We start from the raw sequence: 24,339 nt of genomic DNA on the forward strand, positions 1-24,339 counted from the left end.
TATAAATGAGTTCAAGATTTCAAGATCTGACAAATAACCTGCCAGGATGCTAAAGCAATGTGCAAGCAGCACATCAGTCTACAGGCAGTAATCCAAGAAATCAAGGAAAGAGGGGAAGCTGCCTGAGGCTGAAGACAGGCAATATTTTCCAATCTTTTGTCCATCTTAGGTATCTGTTGGTTTTCCCAGCTCAATAAAACTTCACATTAGAGTAATATCCACATCAGAATACTTAATGTACATATGCACATCTTTGGTAAGTAAATCATTTCTTTAGGGCAACAGCTCTACAAGAGAGAGGCTTGCTTGTTGTTTAAAGTATTGATCCAAATTGTCCCCCTCCCCAATTTTAGGATGTGTCAGTTGCAAGGGCAGCATCACAAACTCACCAGAATGAGCTCAAGTTTAAAGGGCATCTTTGGTTCATGTGACTTTGTCAGTGATTTTTTAAATTAGCAGATTGCAAAATGTGCTATGCAAACGTTGATGTCTGATGATCATATCGTTATGAACAAAGGAAATGTAGTTGATGACAGTTCTTATGTTCCATAAGTGCTAACAGCGAATAAACTGCAAACCAAGAGTAGCACCTCTCTGACTAGATCATGGGATGTCGAGGAGGAGGAGGAGTTGCACTGATTCAGGGGAAGCTGAGGTGATTGACAGTACTACTCTGGGAGTTAGTAGACATATTTTAAACTCATTAGCAAGCATCTTTGGGAGTTGTATGATATATTCTTAGACTTAGAAAATAGAGGATATATGGTCACCATGACCAAAGATTAAATAAAAGGAGTTAAATGTCTGCATCTGTTAATGATTGAAGGTTAAGAATGTCTTGGAGGACATTTTGGAGAAACTTCCAGAAGAGTTCAATATGGCAGAGATAATGCAAAAAAATCCAAACAGAAGCCCCTATGTTCTTGTTTGCTTCCAAGAATGTGAGAGGATGAATATTCTCCTTCAGGAAATCCGTGTGTCACTTCAACGATTAGACCTTGGTTTGAAGGTGAGTTTAAAAGTGGGCCTAGAGGGAGTTCCCACTGTGGCTCAGCAGTAACGGACCCAATTAGTATCCATGAGGATGTGGGTTCAATTTCTGACCTTGCTCAGTGGGTTAAGGACCCAGCATTGCTGTGAGCTGTGGTGTAGGTCGCAGATGCAACTTGGATTCCACATTGCTGTGGCTGTGGTGCAGGCCAGCAGCTACAGTTCTGATTCAACCCCTAGCCTAGAAACTTCCGTATGCCATAGGTACGGCCAAAAAAGGGGTGGGGGGGGAACTAGAGCAAACTTCCCCACATTGAAAGCTATTCATGATGTGGCCTTTTCTCTCCTTGCAAGGGGGAACTGACATTGTCTCCTGATATGGAAGCCCAGCAGTCTGCATTGAGTTATGATGCTGTACCAGACACTTGGAGCAAAGTGGCTTATCCCTCTACTTATGGCCTGGCCCAGTGGTAAGCTGCCCCACGCCTATCCTGGTGGCCTGTCAGCCTCAGTGCTGGTCTAGTGTTCTGAATTGTGCCTTAAGAACAATGACAATTGTGTTCTGTGATAGTAGTCTGCTATAACTGTTTCGCTTGTTTCCTTGGTGTGTTGCTTCAAAAGCAAAAATCAAAAGTCAGAGTCAGAGCCAGAACAAGATTCGAATTCAGCTTCTTACTTATTAGCTATCTGATCTTGGCCACAATACCGAACCTCAGTTTATCATCTGAAAAATAAGAGTTGTTCACAACTCCTTGAATTGTTAGGATTCAAATGGCCATGGAAAGTACCCTTAAGTTTACTTGCATGTCATCTTATACCCTTATTTTCAAAGCCAGTGATTACTAATGCCATTTCATAGTGAACTTTTTAAATGGCATGCAGTGAACCAGATTGCCTTCAATGTGTGGGTGTGACAGCAGAGGTGTGCCACGAAGCCAGGGACAGAAATCGTTCCCTGAAGGCTGTATCCAACTACCACTTGGCCTTGGTAGTCAATACAGGAAGATTCACAAGGCTGTCTCTAGTCTTGGCTTTCCCATGTGGAGATTCTTTACCCTTACTTTCCTGAAGTTTTCTTCCATGAACCAGAATGCTGCTCCGATCCTTAAACTGGAAGATCCCCTTAGAATTCCAAATGCCTGTAGATTGGCACTGCTCTGCCCCCGCCCCCCCCCCGTCCCCACCCCCCCCCCAGGCAAGCTGATGTTTGTTGTGGGAGATACACAGACACCACAGGTGGCAGCAAAGCATGGCTTCGGGGAAGAGGGGGCAAAACCTCTCGCTAGATTTGTTAATGATATGAGTATCTAAAATCAGATTTTATATTTCCAGCAAAGAAGGATTTTTATTTACAGTTAAATTTTAATACAGTAACTTTTGGACTTTTTTTCCACCATCTTATTTTGTGCTTCCTAATGTCTACATTTTTCTTAACTTTTTTTCTAACCTTTCCTGTCAGTTTAATAGTTGTCCCATGTTCTATTATTTTAAGAAGACTCTTGACATTGTAACCTAAACACTGTCTTTTTTTTTTTTTTTGTCTTTTTGCTATTTCTTGGGCTGCTCCCACGGCATATGGAGGTTCCCAGGTTAGGGGTCCAATCGGAGCTGTAGCCACCGGCCTACGCCAGAGCCACAGCACCGCGGGATCCGAGCCACGTCTTCAATCTACACCACAGCTCATGGCAACGCTGGATCGTTAACCCACTGAGCAAGGGCAGGGACCGAACCCGCAACCTCATGGTTCCTAGTCGGATTCGTTAACCACTGCGCCACGACGGGAACTCCTCCCCTAAACACTTTCTAACACGACGTAAAGTCAATACTTTACGAACTCCAGGAAAAAGGAACTCCAGGAAAAAGTATTGACTTTACGTCGTGTTAGAAAGTGTTTAGGGGAGGAGTTCCCGTCGTGGCGCAGTGGTTAACGAATCCGACTAGGAACCATGAGGTTGCGGGTTCGGTCCCTGCCCTTGCTCAGTGGGTTAAGGCGTTGCCGTGAGCTGTGGTGTAGGTTGCAGACGCGGCTCGGATCCCGAGTTGCTGTGGCTCTGGCGTAGGCCGGTGGCTACAGCTCCGATTCAACCCCTAGCCTGGGAACCTCCATATGCCGCAGGAGTGGCCCAAGAAATAGCAACAACAACAACAACAAAAAGACAAAAAAAAAATAAAATAAAATACTTTTTCCTTTAGACCAATTAACCTCTTCTGGTCTGGAATTGTAGTTCAACTTCATTTTAAACCCACAGCATTTTTGTTTTGTTTATAGTTACTAATTATTTTTGCTTAACAGCACATATCACTTTCTTTGTTCATAGTTGTTTTCCTGTGCTTTAATTTCCAAGTAAACTCTCCTCATCCAAATGACTTGGGCAGAACTGGTATTAATATCTCTTCCTTTTTTTTTTTTTTTTTTTTTTTTTTTTTGGCCATTTCTAGGGCCACTCCCGGGGCATGTGGAGGTTCCCAGGCTAGGGGTCGAATCGGAGCTGTTGCTGCTGGCCTATGCCAGAGCCACAGCAATGCGGGATCCGAACCACGTCTGTGACCTACACCACAGCTCACGGCAACGCCGGATCCTGAACCCACTGAGCGAGGCCAGGGATTGAACCCACAACCTCCTGGTTCCTAGTCGGATTCGTTAACCACTGAGCCACGATGGGAACTCCTTAATATCTCTTCTTTACAGACAACTGAGATGGATTTCATGTTTCTCCCAAGTCAATCCACATATTAATACTTTTATATAAGTTATTTATAGATAAGTAATTTGTCTACATGACAAATTTAAGTAAAACCATTTAAGCTTTGGCCATGAGATTCTACAACTTCAAGACAAAAAGAAATTTGACTTATTTTTGGCTGTTGAAAGACTGTCCCTTGGCAATCTTTTTAGGATGCTTTGTAAAGCTCACTTGCAAAGATGGCCTATGGTGAATCTGACATATGTTTGAGAAAATGTAGTTATAAATCAGTAGTGGTATAGAATATAGATCATTCAGGAAACCAGTGTTAAAAATCATATAACAAAATGATCTATTTTACCTGAGGCTCCTAGAGATTTGTCACTGTTCAGCTACTATGCACTATCAAAAAAATGTTATATGACATTTTTTTTTTTCTCACCATAAAGAGTATATCCAGAGATTGCCATGCTGGATTATAGTCACAAAAGGGATATCTCCTGAGAGAGTGTTTGCACACTCAGTTAGTTATATCTTTTCTTCCTCATCTTTTTTTTATTCCTTTGGCATAGAGTCCTGTTTATTTTTATTTCTAAAATAAAAGTGAGCCCCTTTCTGGTTGGTAAAAATTAAAGACATGCATCTGCCATATTGGGGCCATGCCCTCAGAACCACAAAAGGCAAAGAGGAAGGGAAAGAAACTGGCTGGAGGCTCTCTCCGCTGCTGAATCCAGCCTGACTTCAGTCAGATTTCCTCTGGAACCTTCAGGTACAGAAGGCAAAAATGCCATTCCTCATCACTGAGACAACAGTAAGAGCAGAAGCCTCATGGCTGCTTTGTGCATCTCACCCTAGTCTCCTTTATCCTGCATCCCGTCTTCATTTCACTCAAGGATGAAGTACACGGCAGACCTTTCGGCCGTATAGCGTGGGGAATAAATGGTATTCTCTCTTTTAAATCTCTTTACTGCCTTCCCACGCATAATTAATAGTTTACCTAGGTGGCAAAGTCTAGATACAGTTATTTTCTCTTAACTTCAAAGTTTGAACTGCACTGTCTCCTGGCATTTATTACGGCTGACGAGTCTGTTCATAAACGTCCTTGTCATTCCTTCACAACTTGAGTTGTTCGCTCGGGGATGTTTTTGGGATTTTTCTTTTAATCCTTCATGTTCTGTAATTTTTACTGCTCTATTTAGGTGTGATCTTAAAAAATGCATCCCACTTGGTACCAGGTGTTGTTAAAGATGTGAGTCCATGGTTGCTTCCACCCTGTACAGCTCCCAGCCCTCCTTCCTCCACCTACTGCTTTGCCCAGTCTCTCCATGATGTTCATCTGCCTGAAAGCTCCTTCTTTCAACCTGTGGGTCTCTGTGTTCTGGTTGATTTAGTCAAGGTCTTCATTGTATCTTCAGGTGTCTCCTGTTCATTTGTCTACTGTTTCTCCCCTGAAGTTTAGAGATGTCACAGTCTAACGTCACTTTTTAGTCTCACGTTGCTTATTTTGAGGGAAGGGGAAAGTACCTGACCTAGTTTCAAAACCTTGTTCCTGTTTTTATGACTATTACTTTTCCCCTTACAGTGTAAAATATGTATTAGGAGTATTTCAGATTTCTTTTTTCTATTTTTTGGATTCTCGATCTTCCTGTTTACTGGTGGGTTTGGGTGCCCAATGATCAGTCATCGCTATACTCAAATGACAGTGTAGCTGCTTATAAAAACAATTTAACCTATTTGTTGTCAGAGGACTTTATAGGCCTTGCTCTATTCTCTCATCAGATGCTCTGTGGAGGTGTCTAAAGCTGATATAATTTTCCCCCTTATGAAAGGAGTTTTTTCCTGGCTATCTAGGAGATTCTCTATCTCCACAGTCGATATTAAGACACATCTTAGAAGTGATTACTGCATATCAACGTTTTCTTGAAACGTATGTCCCTGATTCTACAGATTTAAATTTGTAACTTAGGAAAACTCAATCTCTTTTAGAATCATACTAGAAAATATGTGTTCTGTTTGATTTCAGCATCCATCTTTTCACTCTAACCCTTTAACTCTTTATTTCTATTTCACTTTGTTGGGTTTTCTTATTTTTCTACCTTATGTTGCCTAATTTTTTGCTTTCATTTCTGTAATTGTTTTTATACTTCTGAGATCTTCCAGTTTCCTCATTTTCCTTACCTGATCACTTTAAACGATCATCTTGTTACACACACACTTCCTTTTTAGAAAAACTTGTCGCTGCAATGTTTATCTTCTTGTGACATCTTGAGATAGTCTTTTTCCAATCCTTGCTTTTCCTGTTCTTTACTTTGCCTTTCTTCTTTGTGGGATCTATCTTCAGGTAACTTTTCCTTAAACCAGCTACTTGAAAGAATTTAATATGGGGCAGGGCCCAGGGCCTTGTTCTAAGCTGGCAGGCATTTTCCTTGTGACCCCTATTGGAATGTCAATGTTTAAGCCTTTCCTCCTTCACAGCCCAAACTCACACAAGTGTTCTCTGCTTCTTAGGATGATTCCTCCTTCAACCCCCTGCATCCTTTGCCACTCTGAACAAAACCAGGTCCCAGGGAGCATCAGTGTGAACCCATGTAGCCCTCCCCCGGGAGAACTGCTTTGCTGGCTTTCAGGCTGGGCCATCCTCTCTGTGCTCCATCTCCTACCTCTGCTGCTCCATTTCCCCACTGTGTTTTTAGCAGCTCTTTAAACCTACTTTTCAAGGTTGCATGTATCTCCTAATTTCATGAAAGAAGTTCATTTTTTCCTTAGCCACTGTAAGCTAGCTTCCTCATAGGCATGTTTTACCTTCCTCATGGGTAGTTCCTACCTTGCATAATTATTGTGCTGACAGGACGAGAGAACCTGTGTAAAAACAGCACTTTCTCAAACCACAGGCTTAAGGTGGATGGAATGTGGTTAGTTCCCTTAATAACCTTTCCTTTCTTGCTTTCAGGTAATTACTGCACGTGGTAAGCCTACTGTCAGACATTCTTCTGCTCCTGCCTTTCCCAACAATTCTGGTCTTTGTAATAGTCATCACAGCCTTCTCCCACCACCCCATCCTCAGACACAGGGTGCTCTTTCCTGAGTGTCCCCACGTACCCTGCACATACCTCCCTGTTGGCGGTTGTCACCCCAAATCATACAGCACCTGTGCAATCACCGCCTAGTACTGGAAGGATCTAAATAAAAGAGTGGTTGAATAAATGGAGCCGAATTCCCTACACTTCCCAGTATTTCTTGTCCCCAGTGGTAACAGTTGTGAGATAGAAAAATCTCACCAGGACAGTAAGTCCCATTATGGCTCAGCAGGTTAAGAATCTGAAATAGTGTCCATGAGGATGTGGGTTCAATCCCTGGTCTCACTCAGTGGGTTAGGGATCCAGCATTGCCACAAGCTGAGGCATAGGTAGCAGAGGTGGCTCAGATCCAGTGTTGCTGTAGCTGTGGTGTAGGTTGCAGGTACAGCTATTCCATCCCTGGCCCAGGAACTTGCATGTGCTGCAGGTGTGGCCATAAAAAGGAAAAGAAAAAAATCTCAACAGGACATAATCTAGCCCTTTAAAGGGACAGTGTTAACGGTTTTACTGTACATCCATTGCGGACCTCTCTACCTTAACCCCAACCGCCCCCTCCAGTCTCATCTTACTGGAAAACTTCATTACCCCAACCAGTCTCATCTTACTGGAAAACTTCATTACCAAAAAATTTGTTTCTTCCTACCTTCTGTTCACCAGGTTTAATGATCTCCTCTTGCGATGCCGGGAACTCGATACCTGGACGCAAGATCTTGCCCTTCCAGCTGTGGTGTGGCTTTCTGGCTTCTTCAACCCTCAGTCCTTCTTAACTGGTAAGGGCTGGGGCAGGGTGGCCCCTGGTGCTGATAGAGCCGCGCTCCTAGCAGAGGTCCAGCCTGGCTCCCCCTGCGCCACTCCCCCTGCCCTGCTGACCAGCCTTTCTGTGGCAGCCACTACAGAAGAGGAGGAGGGACAGTGCCACTGCAAGGGACATAAAATGCCAAGCAGGAGAGGTGCAGCCAGGTGGGGTGGGATGGGATATGGGTCACCCCAGTAAACGTCTCCTGTCAAAGAGCCCACGGTCTCGCATGGCTCCACTCTGCCCAGTGGTGCTAAAGCAAAGGAGCCATAACCAAAGGGCATGGCTCTTCCACTTAAACTCCATTCGCAAAAGCAGTGAGGTGGTCCTGCAGGCCCTTGTTTCCCAGTCTTGCACCAGGGTAGCCATGTGGAAATGCCCCAGAACCAAAAAAACCAAAAACGCAAAAAGAACCATGGGGCCAAGCAGGCCTCAGGTAGATGCTTCTTGGCTTACTGGTGGCTCTTGGAGCCCTTAAGTGTGTGACTTTGTCCCCCCCCCCCCCCCACTTCCCAAAGCAATCATGCAGACCATGGCACGGAAAAACGAGTGGCCACTGGATAAAATGTGCCTGACCATTGACGTTACCAAAAAAATGAAGGAGGATTACGGGCACGCCCCCAGGGAAGGTGCATACCTGCATGGGCTCCTCCTGGAAGGTAAGGCGCCCCGGGGAGTACACGTACACTTACTACATTCAGGACCTTCTCACTCAGGTTCAAGTTGGTTTCTGCTCTTCATTTATCCCATTTCTCAGCATGTATTCACACTAGCAGTTATTTACCTCATTTCCTGCTTTCAAACAGTTTAAATGCTAGGACCTCTATCCAGTGTAAGAGTTTAAGGGATTGAGGGTAATAGTTATCTCTTTAAGACTTACACTGAACTAACTTGGCCTTTTCTGCCCCCCATTTTTAGGGCCACACCGGCAGCATATGGAAGTTCCCAGGCTAGGGGTTGAATCAGAGCTGCAGCTGCCGGCCTACGCCACAGCCACAGCAGCACCAGATCTAAGCCACGTCTGTAACCTATACCACAACCAAAGGCAACGCTGGATCCTTAACCCACTGAGCAAGGCCAGAGATCAAACCCACATCCTCATGGATACTAGTCGGGTTCACCACAGCTGGGCCACAACGGGAACTCCTATTTTGCTCTTTAATCAAAAAAGCTGTTTCTAAAAACTGTCAGTAACTTCACTCTTGTCATGAAATACCAGACTTCTCTAAGGCTTTAAGATGCCAGTCCATACTGTGACTGTTTAAGGTGGGAGTGGAGGACGGAGGAGAGTATGCACTATTTTCCAAGTGTGTTCAGCCATGCATTTATCTTGGAAGGCATTTCCTCTTAGCCTAAAGGGCACTTTGAGAACTGCTGGGTCTCTGCCAAGAGATGCTCATTTGAGGCACAGGCCACAGGTTCAGATGTCTAAAGGCAAATAGGTGATAAAAATGAGTGACCTGAACTTGGCCTCAGAAGGTGCACTGGGGAAGGAATGTGGTGAACTAGAGACGGCTACTGTCCATAAGCAGGTAGATTCACTTTTTTTTTTTTTTTTTTTTTTTTAAGGGAGAGCAAACCAGTTTGCGTTAGTGTGTCTGGAATCTGTTTTCATGGCAAGTTTTATACCTTTGATTGCAAACTATTTGCTGCTCACAGAGTAGTTCACACATTTAGAACAAGAGCGAGTCTATGCTTATATGCATGGCCCTGGGGCAGTAGGTATCTTAACGCCCCTGCCACCCGAGTCATGGGCCATCTTGGCAAGGAAGCCACTGACAGGCAGTAATGTGACAAAACCGGAATATTTATTGCCTCCAACAATTAGAGGATTGGTACCAACATGCAGCCCAGTTGCAACCCCTGTGTTTCTGCCGTAGGTGCCAGGTGGGACAGCCAGTCAGGAACCATTGTTGACGCCCACCTCAAAGAGTTAAGGTCCGCGATGCCAGTCATCTTTGCAAAAGCCATCCCCATGGACAGACAGGAAACCAAACACACCTACGAGTGTCCTGTGTATAGAACCAAAATGAGGGGCCCCAACTATGTGTGGACCTTCAGGCTGAAGAGCAAAGAGAAGACGGCCAAGTGGGTTCTGGCGGGCGTGGCTCTGCTGCTAGAAGCATAAAACAGCCCTGGCGCTGGGACTCCTCTTCCTCCAGGCTCAGCTGGAGCACAGTGAGGCTCTGCCATTGTTCCCGTGCACAGTAATTATTCTTTCTAAGAGGCATAAAACATTCCGGCTTATGTAACTTTTAAGTAACTTAAATGTGCATTTTTGTTTAAAATACCATCCTTGAAAAGTAGAGAAGGGGGACAAAAAGAACCAAATGTAGAAAAACATATAGGACACCTACTGAGAATCTTATTCATGTTTTTTTTTAGCTTTCCCTAATTCCCCTTGACGCCCTCATCCCACAACACAAAAAAGTACAGTATTTCTCACATTTACGTTGAACCTCAAAAACAATGTGGTTGGAAGTCTCCCAATCTACACGTGGTATCTAGTTCTTATAGACATTAAAATCTTTAAAAATTAGCCCTTATATTCTTTTAAAAGAGAGAAGCAATTGGCCCCAGGCAGTGGGCAAATTCTGAAGAGCCAGCCACTCCTGCTGCCTAGCAGCCCTCTAAGGCCTCCAGTGTCAGTCATGTGACAGTCCACTTTTCAAGTTTTTAGTAAAAATAAGACTCTAGTTCTGCGGTTAATTGCACTTTGTAATTTAGGGGAACATTCTTCAATATAAATTTCCAATGACCCAGAGCAGGTTAAGTAAAGAGCAACTGCATGGTCTGAACTATGGTCACTCATGATAAGGTAAACTCAAGGGGATGTGACCCCTGTAACAGCCTGGCCTCGAGTTACTGTTTGGGAGGTCGAAGGTCAATGCAACAGACATAATTCAACAGTGTCAAAGGCAAGAGCTGCTTATACAATATTTCCTCTGGAACCTACCTGAAACTTTAACCCCACCCCATTTAAACCGTGCTTTTTAATCATCTGCAGATGCTTTTAACAATTCTGTATCCAAACAGGCCTGGGTATACATGTGTGGAGATTCCTCTGTTGTCCTCCTGAGAAATCCTTTGTGAAGCGTAAACAATCTTTAAAAAATAGTATTTAGATCTACAAAAAATAATCTATATAAAAATACAACCATAAGAAATCTTAGGCACAAATGGCATGTCTTGCGGAGTAGTCCCCGGTGAGTTGGCTGATTCTTCCTTCTCTTAATTATCTTTTACCAGCTGCTTTTGCAGGCTGAGAAAAAATGGGAAACATTAGTGGGATGGAGGCAAAAACACAGCAGCATTCTAGGCTCAAGGCACAACAACCCTTTAGGGTGCGAGGTCCGAAACCAGTCTCCTGATGCCAGGTCAGTCCTGAGTCCTTATCTTGCATCCACAGTTGCAACAGGTTGCTGGCAGCCAGGACCTCCCCGGGGACTGACCTCACTCCCACATCCCTAACCCCACCTCCTGTCCCCAGTGCACGTGGCCCACACCTCCCCTCTCTGCCAGTGGGGTCAGGGCTGCCTCTGGCCTTCACGGCTTGCCCTCAGCCTGCTGCTTACCTATTACTGTTTAACACAAGGAGGGGAACTTTTTAGCCAAGGAAGGAATTTTCCTAATAGAGAAGGATCCCAGTCCGGAGCGTTCCCAATGCCAACAGATAAAGAAGAATGGCTGGCACTCAGGGTAGTTGTTAAGGCTCAGCTGAAATAAGGCAACGACCTGCCCAGAGGGGTCTCCCCTGTTGCACCCGGGGAATTACAATCCCCGTTTTTGATTTGGGAGGCTTACCTCTCCAGATACTCCTTAACGTTATTATAACCGTAAAACTTGGCCAGATGAATGAGGATGCCTGTGGCACAGCGGCCGTCACGCCTCCGACAGTAACTGCAGTTGCAGATGCCTCGGCAGGGAGGACAGATCCAATCCTAGGAGAGCAACGGCAGCACAAACGCCCACGCCCGTCATCGATGGCTCCCTCAAGACGAGGCTCTGACCAAGCCTGGCTCCAATCTCTGGGTGATTCTCCCCACCCCACCCCCGGGATGTGTATTCCTGTCTCCTTTCCTCTCGCATGTTCCCGAAAGGCCGATCACCCAAATCATTCTGGCAGAAACACTGAAACAGATTGGTTTTAAACATGACCAGGTACATAATTAGTAGACATCGGTTCAAAACTTGGGGAGAATTTCAGGTCTCAGAGCAAGGGCCGGGCCCCTTACGACCTCAGACCTCACAGGTCACACACCCAGGAAGTCGGCCCTGCTTTTCAGAGTAGAGGGTTTCTCAGGTCACTCAAGCTGAGGGACAGTGGAATGCTGCTGCAAACTGGGAACGGTATATTTACCCCACGACTGCTGCAAGAAGAAGTCTTGCAGTGTGCACTGGTTAAGAGCACTCTGGAACCAGACTGCCCAGGTTCAAAGGCATACATACCAACCATCATATTATGTCTCATTTTACAGAGGGAACCAAGGCGTTGGGAGATTATATACCCACTTCATGAGGTTAAATGAATTAATAACTGAAATGAAATAATCTGTGCTAACAGACTTGAAACCATCCAGCAGTGCAGGGGCACACAGAAAGCACCCTATACCACACAATACCGCCCCCTGCTTGGCCTGGCCCAGGCAAATCCAAGGTAAATAGCTGCTGGAGGAAAGACACACCACCAAACCACAACTCTAAGAAAGCCTGGCTCGACTCTGGAAAACCACACACACTCTCTTCTCCTGCCTGTTGGTCAGCTTGCTCTCTTTCTAGAAGGAAACCCTGTTTTTCATTTCTGCCAGAGTCTTAAGAGGCAGGATAAGAGGAGGGTGGTGAGGGGTCTATAGAAACCAGAGCTCTGCAGTCCCCCATCCCCAGGAAAGGGCCCCAGGAGCCATTGTCAGCCCGCTTCCCTTCACCAACACAACCCAGGACGAATGAACACTGTTCTCACGGGGTCTAGTAGCGCTGATCTCACGTCCTCCCCGTAGCGATTCCGCAGGCACGGCCCGCAAAACTGCCCTCGCACCCCGCCGCAGCTCTGGTTCCGACACACCGTCTTGGTGTCGATGGTCTTCTGGCGACACTGATGGCAGGTGTTTCCCTGAGGGAGGCGGCGGTGAGTGGGTCAACGTGGCATTCACAGGGGATGCCCATGAGCCCACATGGACGTTCTCAAGTGCACGAAACTGCACTGCCTCTCCCCTAGACCCGAACAGTGCTGTTTCTCTGCCTCAAACGCTAGCACCTTCTGGTAGTCTGTAAGCACTTTTAGGTCTGGGGCCAGATGAAATGGAGCGTGGAGCCCAGAAGAGATAAAATGATGGGAGAGGCTGGAGCCCCCAGGGCATGACTGAGTGGCCTTGAGCCCCGGGTGGCGTCACGTGGCTGCAGCCCAGATCCTACCAATCCGGTTATGTCCAGTATAAAATCTCCCAGTTTTAAAATGTGGACAACTAAACTGAAAGCCTTTTAATACTACGTTAAGACACAGTCCCATTATCTAAAAATGATGCAAAACTATACAAAGTCAGCCTCTACATCACCATTATTTTTAAAGTGTAGGAATTCCCCAGGGGTCTAGTGGATAGGACTCATCACCATGGCCTGGGTTCAATACCAGGCTTGGGTACTGAGATCCCACACCAAGCCACTGCTCACCATGGCCAAAAATAAATAAATGAAATTTGGTAAAAAAAAAAAAAAAATGTAACCCATTTCCTACCAACCAAAGATACTCTATCAAGCTTTAGTTTTTCCTACTGGTTATACAAGAAGCACATGATTTTTTTTCAATGTTTAAAACATACAAACTGTATGATTAAGATAATAACAATTATAAATGTGCTTTTATAAGAAACTACACCTCTGCCGTCCATCCTTGCCCAGTTATAGCTGACCCTCCATATCAAGAGCCCACCTTCAAGCCCCTGGGAGTCGGCACAAGGGTGTAAACTCAGATACAGTCTAAAACAATGAAGGATTTCATTGTCCAGGTCCAGTGCCTTGGACTCCCGCTAAGAGTTACAATCATGCAAATTATTGGTGAGATCTACTTTACCAGAACTTTATCATAGATTTTATCTCGAACGGTTATGGCCACATTTTCTAAGTCCTCTTCGGTGATATCCTCCACTGGCCGAAAAGAAGATACACGGTGACGTCGTCTATATCCCTGGCATTTCCCCTGCAGAAAGAGCCAGAGCAGAACTTGGCATGAGATAGTTTGAGTGGTTAAAAAAAAGAAAAATGCATAAACATTTTAAACTCCTCAGAGCTCTAGCAGCATTCATGTTCATTATGTCCCTCTTCTATTTCCTTGAAATCCTTTATTCAGTCAGTCAACACTGAGTTTAAAACAATGAAGGATTTCATTGTCCAAGTGCGAAGCTTTCTTTCCAGCAAGGTGACACAGGACATTAAATGTCACCTGCTGGAAACTCTCTAAGGTCAGGGAAGTGACCCACACCGAAGAGCCAGAACCACAAATGGGAAGGGGCCAAAGTTTCTTGCTCTGGACTGAAAGCACTTGCAGCTCCCCATTCCTAAGACAGTTTAAAACAAGGAAGGATTTCATTGTACAAGTCCAGTGCCTGGGACTCCCGATAAGTTATGATTATGCAAATTCTTAGTGAGATCTACTTTCCCTAAGTAGATCTACTAAGACACAAAGGAGAAAGACTGTGCTTTCCACAAGCAGAACCACGAAGCCACCCGGAGCCGTTATCAGGCCTTTCTAAGTCTCCACCGGAGAGGAAGCTGGGGTCCTGACCACTGAGCAGCAGCTCAGCTGAAAGAAAAGACCCTCTCTGTGGCCTACAGCCTCACCCAAGAGCAGGCTCAGACTCTGGGTTCTTCTCAAGCATGGCCCCGGCAGCACGGGCGGTGCCAGGATCTTGGCTGCTAGGCAGCCTGTCGGCTGCTGCTGACCTCACTGCAGACCTACCGAGTCGGCACCTCAGCGCTTTGGACAAGCCCTGGGGTGACCGGGCTGAACACTCCCATCTGAGGAGCTCTGGCTCAGACCAAGAAGCACTGGTTTATTATGGTCAGAAAATACCCCGCTCATCGTCTTCCTCCTCCTGAAACTGTAAAACTCCTCGGCGAACTTGGTGGCCGAGACGGTGAAGTTCTCCAGAGCAAACTTGTCGGGAGGCCGTGCGCTCCGGGCCGGGTTGGTGCGCCGCGTGATCTGTCCCTCCGAGAAGGCCCGCCTCGAGGTCTTCTTCTTCTGCAAGCGAGAGCACAGACACGCGCAACGGGCTGCTTGCTGCCACGACAGCCGCCTGGGAACCTAGCCTGTGCGTCAGGATTGGAATCAGTTACGATAAGGAGTTCCACTTACAGAAGCCGAGGTCGGGGTTCGGACCGGGAAGAAATCTGGCATGGAGTTCAATTCCGCCAATAACTGCGCAAGCTGAAGTTCGGAAGGAAGAAAGGATCTCGCGTAAACATTGCCAAGTCCACTCCATCCCACACCTTATCCCAAGCCTGCCACTTTGCAGCCATGAAAGTCATTCACATAAGATCCCAACCGTTGTTACCCGTTTAACCTCACATGTAGAGCTTTTAAGCTCCACAGGTAAGATGCTGATATCATCAGAGGAATAAATTCTATGCCCGTCCCTTATATGTAAGGACAGGACATGATGCAAACTGTCCCAGAAGGTCCAAGGCCTAGAGCATGAGGTTGGAATCATGACTGGGCCACTGATGAGCAGTGAGACCCTGCACCAAATCATTTTGGATACCTGCATCAAGTGGCATCACGTCAAAACAGAAAAGGCTGAACTAAATCATTCTGACAATAACTTAGAGCGCCAAAACCCTGATCCTTTAAGTTGGTTAATTTCTTACCCATGAAAATATTTCCAAATCAACATTTACAGACACCCAAGTAACAGGCATGACTATGCCCATCAAACAATGTCATTAGGGAATTCCCTGGTGCCTAGTAGTTGAGGACTCGGCATTGTCACGTCTGTAGCACACGTGTGATCCCCGGCCCGGGAACTTCCACATGCTGCAGGTGCAGCCAAAAAAAAAAAAAAAAAAGGTAATTAGGATTTCTTTTAGTTTTATGGGTATCACTAAAAAATCATGAAGAACATAGTTCTTATTTTAAAGATGAAGACAGATACAGTGCTAAAAACTCCCCTTAGCTAAGCATAAATATGTCTTTGGATAAATTTCACCCAAAAGTAGGTTTTATATTTTCTTACATGACTTAGTAGACATGTAATGAGACTGCATACACAGTATTTCAAAGAAAAAATATACCAAAATACTAAATGTGAATATGAGTGATAGAATTATGTTTTCTGATTCTACATAAAAAACCAGAAAGCAAACAAGAGTTATTGGCTACATACAGAAAAACCAAATACACATAAAGATTTTACCTTGGTCCATTAATTATTCTCATGAAAACATTTTAAATGGATTCAGAACTGCTTGGTTCATTTTAATATGAGACTTCTTTCATTCCTTCTGCTGATGTCTTGAAACTACAGCATCTGGAGTGAAGTCGTGTGCATCTGCCTGACATGCACAACGTAACTCCTAAGTGGGCTTCGCAACATCCCCACTTACACTTTGCTTCTTGCTGCTGGGAACAGGCCCTCTCATCTCTGTAAAATACCACTGCATAAGTGCAACTTAACTTGATTAAGAGTAATGGCATTAATCCAGGGCACCATGGAGGAGGCTAAACATGGTCCTGGGAATCTCTGTTTCCAAACCAGAGCTAATCAGGTGATGAGTGCATGGGGTCCAGAACAAAGAGAGAGAACCCACAATACCCAGAGCACACTTCCTGATAAAAGCCAAAGCAGCAGCAGCTATGGGGGCACAGCCCTGGGAGCCCCAGCAGAGCTCAGCGGCCTTACCATGGCTTTGTTCTCCTTGATGTTCATGGTCCTTTTCAGCAGAGCATCCGAGCAGTCCTGGCCCTCATCCCTGGAGTCATCCTCAGACTCAGAGGCAGAATCTTCCCTTTCCTTCCTCTGTTTGCAGCTTGTCTTCCTTCCAAGAATTGCTCTTTTATTGTCCTGTAAGCGTGAGCCAGAAAACAACGGCTCAGAGGAGGTGTTCTTATCGGCTTTTTTGGCCAGTTTCTTGGTGGGGAATTGCAAGGCTACTCGAAGACCAATGCTGCTTCTTCTAGGCCTGCTTCTTCTAGACGTAGCCTTTGCTTCTTCATCATCTTCCTCTTCCTCACTCACAAAAGATGCTTCACCGTCATCACTCAGATCTGACTCCACGAGCTAAGGAAATGAAAGAACAAAGACACTGCCTATAATGGACCTTCAGAAAGACATAACCTTAGAACCACTCTGACGTTATTTTAGGGAAAGAGTAAACAGTTAAAAACGTAGCCTTCCTGTTAGTATTGCCTCCTGAACTCTTCAATTAACACTCAGTCAGTGGATGGACAAAATCAAAGGGCAGGCTACTCTGTATTCTGGCCCAGCCACACCCATGAGCAGACGGTGTTCCCATGAGAGCACCAGGCTAGATGCAAAACGCTGACACGGTGGGGCTCCTCCACAATGGACCAACCAAGCTGGCACATCTGAGAGCCAAGATATATGGGACTGTTCACGACCTAAGACGTATCTTCAGGTAAAAATGGAGTGCTCAGTGCCCAGATAAAATACAATTTGGCCCTCAAGAGCAGGAACAGGACTCATGAACAAGAGTAACAGGAATGACCTCAGTTCAGTGAAGAGACCAGGGAGCAGGCAGATGACCTGCCATCAGGCTCAGTGGGGGTACGCCATCCCCAGGACATGCTGGGTCCTCATTCAAGGACAGCCCCCCTCCCTTTTCTGTAAGAGCCAGGGGCTAAAATCAGGCAGGCAGCTCTGCGGGTGGTTGCAGGCACCTGTTGCCGACAGCTCATGAATTCTCCGCCCAAATTTTCAATCTCCACTCGGTGCAGGTCTCCAGCATTAAAACCAAACTTAGTCTTACGTGTGAGAAGAACACAGTAAGAACAGAGGGCAATGGCCCAGGGGATAATGGGTGATATCTCAGATGCAAAGGACTCTTAGCCTTTAAACCCACAGCAGAGATGGGTTTAAGTGTCAAGAGCAAGGCCATCATCCTTAATCACAGGCTGGTAAGGTCAGCCTGGGAACCTCCATCGGGAACTCCTGCTGTGAGGCCAGCCGAGAACGGCATGAGGAGGGGCCTGGGACTGACTTAAGTGATTGTGCTTCGTCCTCGGTGACCACCTCCGAAATTTCAGTTGGACTCAAGTTAAACATTTAAGGCAGAGGGAGGGAAAAGCGGCAGGTAACTTCCAAACCTTGGTGTATGTGTCCGTCCACACCAAGCCAGGCAGAGAAAGAAGACGGACTACCGTTCTGATTTATCTATTTGAATATCCTCAACTTTCCAGGTCCGGAGCACTGGAATTCCAAATGGGGAGCTGCAGAGGAATCTACTTCAGAAGATGATGTTGGAGACTTTGAAGGAAGTAGCTCCCCTGACTAGCTTTATTCATTTATCATAATTGTCATCCAGCCTGCCTCTACCAACCACGTGGAGTAGCTTACTACAAAGGGCTGAAGTCAGGAAAGAGCATACTGGAAACACCAGCGGAGACCCAGACCTAAGGGGAAGAACACGGGGACCAGCACCATGGCCGTAGGCGTTTCCCATCTGGCAAAATCACATGACACCAAGGTAGAGTCACATCCCAGCATCAAAAAGGTGGTCTCGGAGTTCCTGTTGTGGCTTGGCGGTTAATGAACCCAACTAGTATCCATGAGGACATAGGTTTGATCCCTGGCCTCGCTCAGTGGGTTAAGGATCCGGCATTGCCATGAGCTGTGGTGGAGGTCACAGACACGGCTCAGATCCAGCACTGCTGTGGCTGTGGTGTGGGCTGGCAGCTGTAGCTCCAAGTGGACCCCTAGCCTGGGAGCCTCCATATGTCCCTGGAGGTTAGGTACGGCCCTAAAAAGACCAAAAAAAAAAAAAAAAGTCTCACCTGGGTGGGCAGGAGGTTGGGTGGGGAGGCAACAAGGCTTCCTCTCTCACTGAATTTTAAAACACAGTATGTGGGTGGACCTGCCCTGAGCTATGAGGTCTATGAGAGTCAGTATCAAGTGTCACAATTCACTATATGTAATGAATTCATCATATTCTGAGAGGAAAAAAAGACTTCTGGAGTCGTTAACTTTCCCATGCTAGAAATAGATTCTTTGAATATCCCAACATTATGTAGCTAAAAAACAGAAGATACGTAAGTCACTAAGAGTAGATGATACCCATTAGGGGTTGGAAGGATCTCAGTGGCTTGCTGGCAAGAAACCGGAGACGTGCTGGCCAGAACACATGAACTGCCATGCAAATAGCTTGGGAGAGAAAGCCAAGGGGGAGAGGGGGCTGCACTGGAGCCTACAGGTTGGCACAGCTCCGTGCTGCTATTCATAGAAGAAAATCACTATCAAGCAAGGCAGCCTACCATTAGGGCTTTCAGGCCCTAAGTCATCCCAGAAAAAGGTGAAGGACAAAGCAACCCTACTGGTTACAGCTTATTTAATCTATATAAGTTCCACACCGGAAATGGTTCCTTGGGCTCTTCTGAGCCTGACAAGGCTTAACCTCTTTATCCCTCACCTTGTTACTCAGGAGGAAGACGGTGTACTGATGTTTTAAGACAAATGAATGCTATTTTTCAGCTAGTAGAAAACACCCTGGGAGTTCCCGTCGTGGTGCAGGGGTTAACGAATCTGACTAGGAACCATGAGGTTGCGGGTTCAATCCCTCGCCTTGCTCAGTGGGTTAAGGATCCGGCATTGCCATGAGCTGTGGTGTAGGTTGCAGACGTGGCTCAGATCCCACGTTGCTGTGGCTCTGGTGTATGCTGGAGACTACAGCTTCAATTCGACCCCTAGCCTGGGAACCTCCATATGCCGTGGGAAATGGCCCTGGAAAAGGCAAAAAGACAAAAAAAAAAAAAAGAAAAAAGAAAACACTCTGATGCCGAAAAAGATCCAAAGGCTCTTCAAAGTGAGCCTGAAATTCAAATACTGGTCAGCAGTAAACCGGCCTAAATATATAGAATAAAAGGAAGAGATCAGCCAACAGGTCTCTGATGGCGAAGTGCTGAGGGCAGATTTCCCTCAGGAAGCCAGCAGGCCCAGGTCACCGTTATCATTAAAAAGCACGTCAGCACAGAGAACACTCTAGGTTGGTGCCACAGCTAAAGTTCTGCCCAATTAACTCCAAACCTAAGAACGTTACTTCGCACACAACAAGAAATGACTTTCAGGAACCTGTGGCTCCCACAGAGACCCTCCTCTTTTTGGGTAAAAGAGGCTCAAAAAGAGTCTCAAAAAATTTTATTTGATAAGGACAGTAAAGGGAGTTCCCGTCATGGCTCAGCAGAAATGAATCCGACTAGGAACCATGAGGTTGTGGGTTCGATCCCTGGCCTCGCTCAGGGGGTTAAGGATCTGGCACTGCCATGAGCTGTTAGGTTGCAGACGCGGCTCGGATCCCGCGTTGCTGTGGCTCTGGCATAGGCCGGTGACTACAGCTTCAATTTGACCCCTAGCCTGGGAACCTCCAAATGTCTCAGATACAGCCCTAAAAAGACACACACACACACAAAAAGGACAGTAAGGGACGCCTAGGACACATCCCTCCAAACTCCAAAGGCACCTGGGGATTTCCTCTATAAGAATGATAGACTGATGGACCAGGGATTCACTTTTTTTTTTTTTTTTTTTGTCTTTTTTTTGCCATTTCTTGGGCCGCTCCTTAAGAAAGAAGTTATCGTTTCAGTTGTGAAGTGACTCCTTGCAAGGAACAATACAATTCGGAAACAGGACTAAAAATACTGCAACCCACACTGCCTCATGTGGCTAATGATTACCATTACTTCTGGGGAACTATTAACATTCAGGTCACTCTGCGTAAATCCTTCAAAATCTTCCGTCTCTGAGTCAGTGTCCTCTATAAAAATTCTTCTTAGTTCTTCCGTGAAGTATTTGGAATGGAAACGCACCTCCTGCTAAATTAAAAATACAAATATGTCAGAAAGACAGAAGAATGGAAGTCAGAAGGGACTGGGAGCAGTGGGGAGTGATTGTTTCATGGGCACAGAGTTTCTGTCCAAGATGATGAAAACCTTCTCAAGCAGATAATGGTGAAGGCAGCTTGGCACCGGGATGGTACTTAACGACACTTGGTGTCTTGCAGGCAGGAAACTGGGGACTTAGGTGCACTTAAAAATTATTAAAATGGTAAATTTTACACTGTGTCTATTTTACCACAATGAAACACACCTACTTATGTACATATTTGCCATGTACAAATGGAAATGTACAAACACAAACTGAACGATTTCAACAAATCGGAGTAGCCCCTGCCTCTATCAGCTTATGTGACTGGCATGTGCTGATGGAATTCAGCTTCAGCTTCTCTGGCCAGGGCAGGCCAGCAGGCATGAGGGCTTTCACCAAGAACCAAGAACGCACGGGAGAAGATAGAAGATGTGAGGAGAAAACCTGGCTCTCCCCTCGCCTACCAAAGGCTGGCTTGGCTTTCCTTCTTTTTTTTTAAATGAAGTTGCCAGGCCAGGCTTGAAGCTGCCTCAGAGACAATGCCAGATCCTTAACCTGATGGGCCACAGCAGGAACTCCTCGCTTACCTTTCTAACTGCTGTCTACAGTGGCTCCTCCAGGCTGAGCAAGCCTCCTTCACAGACAGCAAGCTTCCCTGCAGAAAAGGACTGGGGCCTTCCACACACCCTCACAGCCGAGCGGAGACAGCTGCTCCAGGACCCACGGCCACGGGGGCCTGATGGAAAGGCCCCAACGCTCCCACCCCAGAGTCTCTCTCCCGCAGGAGGCACCACCGGCAGGGAGCAAGTAAACCCAAGGAAAGGGGTTCTATGGCTGACTCAAAAAAAACACGGTCCAATAATGACTTTTTCTTTCTTTTGAACTCACACAAATAAATGGCGTGCTTGAAAGAAAGGAGAGGGAAAAACAAGAATTGCAGGAGTGAAAGGAGACTCACAAACCAGCCTCCTCCAAGCTGGCAGCCAGGCCTGGAGTCCATGTCCCCAGCTGCCTCTGACGCCTCTCCCTCCCACACCCAATATAGCAGTGACCCTTATCACACCACATTCGGCTGGAGAATCTCTGTCTCCCCTCCTGCCTCTCTCTGACTTTAATTATAGACTTCTTTGAGCTCAGATAATCTCTGGAGAAAAATAGATATAACAGACGAGTGGAAAAACTTCCAGGGGGATAGAGAAAGAAATGCCGGTATCCAACGTTTTTTTAAGCTTAAAAATGTTTCCTATGAATTATTATGGGTAATTGGAGTGAGTGTGCTCTGAGCTAAATTACTTTGTTCCTTTGTTGATAGCTGTGGTGCAGCTGCTTTTAAAAAAAGAAGAAGAAGAAGAAAGAAAAGAAATTCACATACAAAAAGGGAAGTTTCTTTAAAGTGAAATTCAAATCGTGTTCCAGGGAGCCCAACGTCGCCACCACTGCACATGCTGCGTGCAATTCACGCAGCTTCTCTCTCTGGTTAAAATGGACCAGGGGTGTGTGGGGTCGGGGCGGGAGGCAGCAGGTCCGGGGTTATTATGAAGGAAGAATGGTGCCCCACTGGCTCCCAAGGAAACCCACCACCTCCGAGGGCAGGAAATGTCTGCCTCGAGAGCCCCGAGCCGGTCCCCGCAGGCGGAAGCAGGGCAGGGGGGTCTCTGTTCACGTTTTGTCATCGTCTACCCAGAGTCCCTGCCTGGAGCAGCAAGTTCTGACCTGCCAGTCCTCCGGCTCTTTCTGTCTTTGAGCCGCTCTCCCAGGGCGGCAGTCAGCCTGGGAAAGATCGGCATGTTCGGTGGCTGCTTCTGATGGAGAAAAACAACTCGGCCGCAGTCCTAAGCCAAGGCCTGTGACCTCATTCACCTTATTTCACAGGATGGAAGGAAGTGTCTTTAAAGGAGGTCTGTGCAAAGCAAACTTCCACTCCACAGAGCTTCTTACATTCTTGGTTACAACCCCTGCACGGCAATTTGCTCTTCAGTATCTGGCTGTTATTCTTTAAAAGATGTTATGGGGAGTACCCGTGATGGCTCAGCAGTTAACAAACCTGACTAGTATCGGTGAGGACACGGGTTCGATCCCTGGCCTCGCTCAGTGGGTTAAGGACCTAGCGTTGCTGTGAGCTGTGAGATAGGCTGCAGACACGGCAGATCTGGCGTTGCTATGGCTGTGGCGTCAGCTGGCGGCTACAGCTCTGATTCAGCCCCTAGCCTGGGAACCTCCATGTGCCACAGGAGGGGCCCTAAAAAGACAAAACAAACAAACATGTTACGGACCTTGGTAATCTACACCGACCGTGACCCAGAACATAAGCAAGTAACAGGTCACAAAAGTTGCTGCCAGAGTGGTGACTTTTCTAATTTTGAAGCTCATGGGACAGACTGCAAAGGTGGCTGGACCAGTCAGACAAGCATCCCACCTCATTGCCACCCCTGGGTATTCACAGGTGCTGGATGCGTGAACCAAGAGGAAAGGGATAACCCAAGTAAGTCTGGGCCAGGGAAGCTGGAGAGCATCATTCCACATGAGGTCCCTTCCACCACAGAGTTTGTCATTTAGTAAGGAAGTGGTCGGGTTCACAGGTCGCCATGGCGAGGAGCAGCTTTGAAGGGAGATGCAAGTAGCATGGGATGCAGGAAGAATATCCACTAAGACTTCATGAAAGCAGCAGCATTTGAACTGGATCTCAACTGGGGTAGAGACCAAGAAAATGCTGAGAGAGCACACAAACAGGATGAAGAGCGAGGACCAGTGCACACGGGGTCGTGGGGGGTGGAACAGTGTAGGCAGAAGGGATGGATGGATGGATGGAGTTTCTGGTTTTCTGCGGAACAACAGGCAGTTTCCTGTTTCCAGCCATGGAAGACACAAGGCTGAGGAATGGGCTCCTGGACTGGGGTCACCCCAGTTGGCCTACTTCTCAGATGTGGGGCTTTGGACAAGTCACTTCTCCCTACACTTCAGTTTCCTCACCTGTACAACAGGAATAATAACAGCACCTGTACCCTCCCAGGGAGGAACGTGAATTCAACTCACTCTGCATGAAAAGCATATGGCCATGGGTGGCTAAGAAACACTGGGATCAGAATGGGGAGCAGGGTGGACTGTGAACAGGCTTGACTGCAGCAGCAGTGGCCGTTTTCTTAGCAGCAGGAGCAGCAGCTTTGTTTCTTACTGCCTCCTGCACACCAGGCTCAGGTTGGCACTTGCCTCACATCCTGCACTGCTCAGAATGCCACTCACAGCACTTCCAACAGGCTCCGCTCCCGGCCTGACCAGCCTCGAAGGGAGGGACTGGCCATCCCTGAGTAAGGGAGGATGGCGACCAGAGTGCCGTTCTCCACCTGTGCCCAGGGCTATGAGAACCACGGTGGCTGAAAAGGGAAGAGGAGGGAGGGGAAGGAGGGGAAGAACAGGGCAGAAGATTCAGTAACTGCGAGGAAGTCCAGGAAAATGGGGAGGAACAGGACGAGTCAAGAACCCCAAATTCACAGATAAACGTGGGGAAGACAGCCAGGGGCGGGGAAATGGTGAGCTTCCCATCTCCTCTGAACAATCAGGATGGATCCAAGTGGCTGTCAGAAATACATCTGGGGCTGGAAAGAAGAGCCAAGCCATAAAGAGCCAGGAGGCAAGGGCTGAGGCCAGGCTAGTTACTTTCCATTAAGTGGAAAGGTCTGAAGACAAAATCGTGAAGAACATCTACG

The 24,339-nt window shown here is 46.7% G+C and overlaps 2 protein-coding genes across 7 annotated transcripts in view; one reads left to right on the forward strand and one right to left on the reverse strand.

The window, feature by feature from the left end:
• The window catches only part of DNAH11 (dynein axonemal heavy chain 11), a 340,086-nt gene extending 330,181 nt beyond the window's left edge, over positions 1-9,905 (forward strand). Inside the window, exons 78-82 of the mRNA XM_021063429.2 lie at positions 827-1,009; positions 1,345-1,460; positions 7,409-7,521; positions 8,066-8,206; positions 9,428-9,905. Coding sequence (XP_020919088.2) covers positions 827-1,009; positions 1,345-1,460; positions 7,409-7,521; positions 8,066-8,206; positions 9,428-9,675 — 801 coding nt within the window. The 3' untranslated portion in view covers positions 9,676-9,905. The remainder of the gene's footprint in view (positions 1-826; positions 1,010-1,344; positions 1,461-7,408; positions 7,522-8,065; positions 8,207-9,427) is intronic.
• Positions 9,337-24,339, reverse strand: part of CDCA7L (cell division cycle associated 7 like) — a 39,812-nt gene continuing 24,809 nt past the window's right edge. The window contains exons 3-10 of one of the 6 annotated variants that reach the window (XM_084978461.1): positions 20,446-20,580; positions 16,442-16,819; positions 14,899-14,970; positions 14,614-14,781; positions 13,615-13,740; positions 12,508-12,657; positions 11,352-11,488; positions 9,337-10,809 (exon numbers count right to left, since the gene is read on the reverse strand). In XM_084978461.1, the coding sequence (XP_084834587.1) occupies positions 10,779-10,809; positions 11,352-11,488; positions 12,508-12,657; positions 13,615-13,740; positions 14,614-14,781; positions 14,899-14,970; positions 16,442-16,819; positions 20,446-20,580 (1,197 nt within the window). In that variant the 3' untranslated portion in view covers positions 9,337-10,778. Of the gene's footprint in view, positions 10,810-11,351; positions 11,489-12,507; positions 12,658-13,614; positions 13,741-14,613; positions 14,785-14,898; positions 14,971-16,441; positions 16,820-20,445; positions 20,584-24,339 lie in introns of all 6 variants that reach the window. The other 5 variants (XM_005656682.4, XM_013989572.3, XM_003482681.5 and 2 more) reach the window with 5 other exon arrangements.

This window comes from Sus scrofa, chromosome 9 (assembly GCF_054392235.1).
Source record: "Sus scrofa isolate SSC_HxYL_T2T_F1_AM1 chromosome 9, Sscrofa_HxYL_maternal_Yorkshire_Landrace_v2.0, whole genome shotgun sequence".
Taxonomy (NCBI): Eukaryota; Metazoa; Chordata; class Mammalia; order Artiodactyla; family Suidae; genus Sus; species Sus scrofa.